General features: G+C 37.2%; 1 protein-coding gene across 1 annotated transcript in view; it reads right to left on the bottom strand.

Annotated features, from left to right (window-relative positions):
* Nucleotides 1-466: 466 nt before the first annotated feature.
* The window catches only part of CLEC12B (C-type lectin domain family 12, member B), a 17004-nt gene continuing 13359 nt past the window's right edge, over nucleotides 467-4111 (bottom strand). Inside the window, 4 exon segments of the mRNA XM_012652146.1 lie at nucleotides 467-617; nucleotides 2924-3039; nucleotides 3231-3373; nucleotides 3856-4074. Of these exon segments, the coding sequence (XP_012507600.1) occupies nucleotides 467-617; nucleotides 2924-3039; nucleotides 3231-3373; nucleotides 3856-4074 (629 nt within the window).

Genomic DNA, 4111 nt, shown 5'->3' with positions numbered 1-4111 from the left:
AAATATGGCCAAATCAGCTGGCACAGTGCTGCAGCCACAGCTACCAAGGTCTACCCTGGGATCCCTCAGACCTCCACACGATCCAGCGACTATCACAACAGGGGTCTCTTGGATTTTGCTCTAGTGCCGTCGCCTGTATCCATTCTGGTTGTTAAATATTTCGGTATCACCCCAATGATACTATTGTATGTAATAGTAAAGCAAGAAGAGAGTCTTTTATTGAGAGAGAGAAGAAATTTCAGTGAAATGATTCTGAGACAGAATAATAGGGCCAAATAGGGCCATAGAACAGCTATGCCCCTAAGTCCCGGGGAATAATTTTAAGTCTTATTAATAAGAACATTATCACACAATGAAGTGGGGAATGTTCTTTGAAGCAAGTTCATTTGCCTGATGGTTTAAATACAGTCATTTTGTAAGCTGTTTCACAAGTCTCTTACTTCTTGGAGAATTTGGAAGAAGCATATTAATCCAAATCTTCAATCTTCACTAGGGCAGCTGTCTTCTCACAAATCCAAGAAATTTCAGCACTGCAGCAAGAAATATAAATATTTCCTTTTTGAAAATAAGCGCATCCTCGGGATCCATTGATCTGGGCAAGTTCTTTGGTACTAAATCTGAAAATCGATTGATTTAAAATTAAGTCTAAACTTTGCACTTGAAACTTGATCACCATTTGGTATTCTCAGTTGCCCTTGCAGCCAATGTCATGTGTTTGAATATTGAGGGACGTCTGCCTCCGCAAAGCCTCAAAATCCTCAAAGCTGGCACATCGGAATTCTTTAAGCTAATCATGATCCCAGGTAGAATTCTTTAAAAAGAATGCTTAAATTCGGGGCTGAGAATGTGGACTTCCTCCATTAACACGGAGTGTATTGATAAAATCTACCCAGCCCAGATTATGTTATTATAGAAGTACTAGAATTCTTTACTTTGAAACTTTATGAAGAAAAACAGAAAAATAAAATCACACTTTACGTAAAAGTTATTACATTTTACTATGCACAAATATAATTTTGCATGTATTTATACATATGTAGGAGTAAAAAGAGAACAAGACAGAGGTTAAGAGAGGAAATGAATGACTATACACTGTGGTTCTGATAATAGGCCCCTATTTCTTCACCAAGAAATAGTCCCCTTAAGTAATGTCATTAGAAAATTATGCTTGTCAGGTCTGAATATTTTGTGTGCCTTACATTGCTTTTTTCCCAAATGACCTGCTTTACACTGCCATAGTTTGTTCTTGCCTCAGGACTAGGCTTACTAAACCTTCGTTTTAGCACATGCACTTGCTCAGAGTGGCCCAAGGAAATGGCTATATAGTCCCGAACCTCAATCTTACTAACTGAGTTTGATGCCCTGGTTGATCTGACAGCTGCTTGTCTCCGGGGGTCAATGTCTGTAGGCCATGAGCCCTGCTGTAGGGGCCACCTCCTCCATTTTGATTAAGAGTGGGTGGAGGGGGTCAAGGACAATTAGCATCCCTTTAAGAGAAGGGATACATCTTAGGCTCCAAAATGCAGACTTAGCTCATTGACATGATGTCATGGTACTGCTCCTGTAAACCCTCAGTCTAGTAGCAACACCTCAGATTAACTCTAATCATTTCATGCCCATGTTGCTCCAGTTACGAGGAAGTAACTGTCATTTTTGTTTGTGTATTACTCTGCTTGTGCTTTTGGCCATTATTATTTGTGTGAAACCAGACCAGTTGATGTACTATGACTAATGGCGACTATAGAGTGGGAGATTGGTGTTTAATTAGAAATAGCCATGACAAAACTTTGGGTAATGGATGAAAATAAGGTATATCCAGGGAGAAAAAGAATAGACCTATTATTGTTTGTTATTCAAGGAATTTGGGGAGTCGCAGCTGAAGCACAGTATCTTTGACAGAAGATGAGTGATTATAATTCAGTTTAAGAAAACTTTGACAACATGCTTTAAAGATTAGAAGAGGAGTGAGGTGGTTCCATTAATGATTTGTTGGAGGAGGGAGGTAGATCAAAAAAAAATCATTATACCCAGGAGGATCAGTGATCTTAAATTTTATCTAATATAAAATGCTACCTATTATATTTAAAAGATGAATACAATTGTCATTTAAATATAGTTATGATGGGACTGTTTTTCAAAATTTGGGGTTTTATAGACTCTAAAAGAATTTTGCAAAACTATGGCCTCCCTTATCCATTTTTAAGTTGATGTCTATTTTTTCATAACTTTAAATAGTTGCAAAAAAGTGTAATTTTCCAAATGTTATATATTTTATATGTACTTTAAATATGTTCATCAAAACCTTAAAGTGACATATTTAGTCCATTTCAACTCATAGCAGACATGTGACATATATTCTAATTGGCAAGTCTTCACTATGAAACTAATGGTTAAACTGATCAGTCAATTCAGACTTACTGTCTGTTAGAAAATGGCTGATAATTTTTCTATATAAATGAATGTATGTTCTTATGACAACCACCACCCTTCTGGATTGTAAGTGCTGGAAAACCAGGATAGCTGAGCGACTGAGCACATGGTCCCTACGGTGTCATTCATGAACTGAGTGACCTCGGGCAAGTTGTTTAATCTCTCAGTGATAACATTTTTATCCATAAAATGGGAATATAACAGTGCTTTCTTCAAGGTTTAATATTTATTAAGTACTTGAACATATTCAGTATTACATGAATGTGTTAAATAAAGAAATAAATTTAAACTAAAAGATAAAGTTCAGTTCCTTGCCATAAATTTCTCACACAGATGCAATCAGGTACCCATCCTTTCAGTATTTGCTCCTGGAGCTTTTAGTTTTGTATGTTGTACTCTTCTTTTTGTATCCACATTTATAATTATTGAGATAATTATTAATTTTCTTGGGGTCCCACGGAAAGTTCCCCTGCCCCAATACTTATAGACTTACAAGGATGGAGAGGGAATAGAGCCATCCTCCCATAGCCAACTTCTGCCAGAGGGGTCCCATGATAATCCCAACCAAAAGAAAGAAAACATGGGTAATGGCTGCGACTTAAGAAAATCCTGAGAGAGAAAACAGAGAAAAATTGTTATGTGAGAGTCACATTGTAGTTTGTGGATGTAAGATAGATGAGAACATTCATTAAATCCATTCCAAATGCACTGCATTTTCATAATGTGAATCAGAAATTTCATTTATTTACCTTTCACTGTATGGATAATTTCTATAACTAGGGAAGGAGACTCAATCCTACCTTTTCTTCCAAGCTGTCTATCTTCACCAAGGTGGAGTTCTTGTCTATGCAGTTCTTTCTACTGTTAGTCCAGGTTTTCTCTTCATTTGTTGTAAAATAATAGCAACTGTTTTGGTACCATTGTCACAGATTACACCTGTGGTCTGAAAAAAATTACACCCAACAGTAACAAGCTCAACAACTCTGGAGAAGGCTTTGGAAACTAGATCATTTAATTGAACAATAGGGTCTGAGAGCCAGTTCCCTGAAAACACACTGCTTTCGGAGCTTCTGAAAATAAAGTCATCCCTAGTCATAGGATGGGGCAATGGGGATTCTCTTTTCACTGCTCAGTCTTCTGGCCTCAGAATTACCAGCTATGCTTTTAACTTTTCATAACACTAGGATCACCTACAAACAGTTAATAAAATGAGTGGTTGAAGTATCCAGATTGGAATCATTCAAGATACTCCCCAAATTTGCTTGTGTTTTCAAAAATATTAAATCAATGTGTATATTTCCTTGGGATATCATTAAGGGTCATTGAATGATATAACTCATACTCAGAGGTAGTTGGGGTACATGGTCAATTTAAACCAGGGCAACAGATCCCATTTGACCGGTCAGCAGTTCTGAGTCTGATTACCTGAAATGTGACTGATTAGCTCTTGGCAGAGTTTGATGGCCATTTGTCCCTGCCTCTTCAATAGATTGGAGATCTGTGATTTGAGAAATTGCTCCTCCACGGGAAAGTTATTGTCATTGCCCAATTGCTGGGATAAATTGTCCTGCTGCTGGTGGATGATTTTCTGAAGTTGACTCAATTTCTCTGAATCTGAGTTAATTTCATTGGATATCTGTAAAACTCCAATACATAACAGGAGACAAGTTCACATATTCAT

Source organism: Propithecus coquereli, unplaced genomic scaffold (assembly GCF_000956105.1).
Source record: "Propithecus coquereli isolate 6110/MARCELLA unplaced genomic scaffold, Pcoq_1.0 Scaffold380, whole genome shotgun sequence".
NCBI classification, from domain to species: domain Eukaryota; kingdom Metazoa; phylum Chordata; class Mammalia; order Primates; family Indriidae; genus Propithecus; species Propithecus coquereli.
Note: the sequence above shows the minus strand (reverse complement) of the source record. Positions and strands in the feature narration are given on the sequence as shown.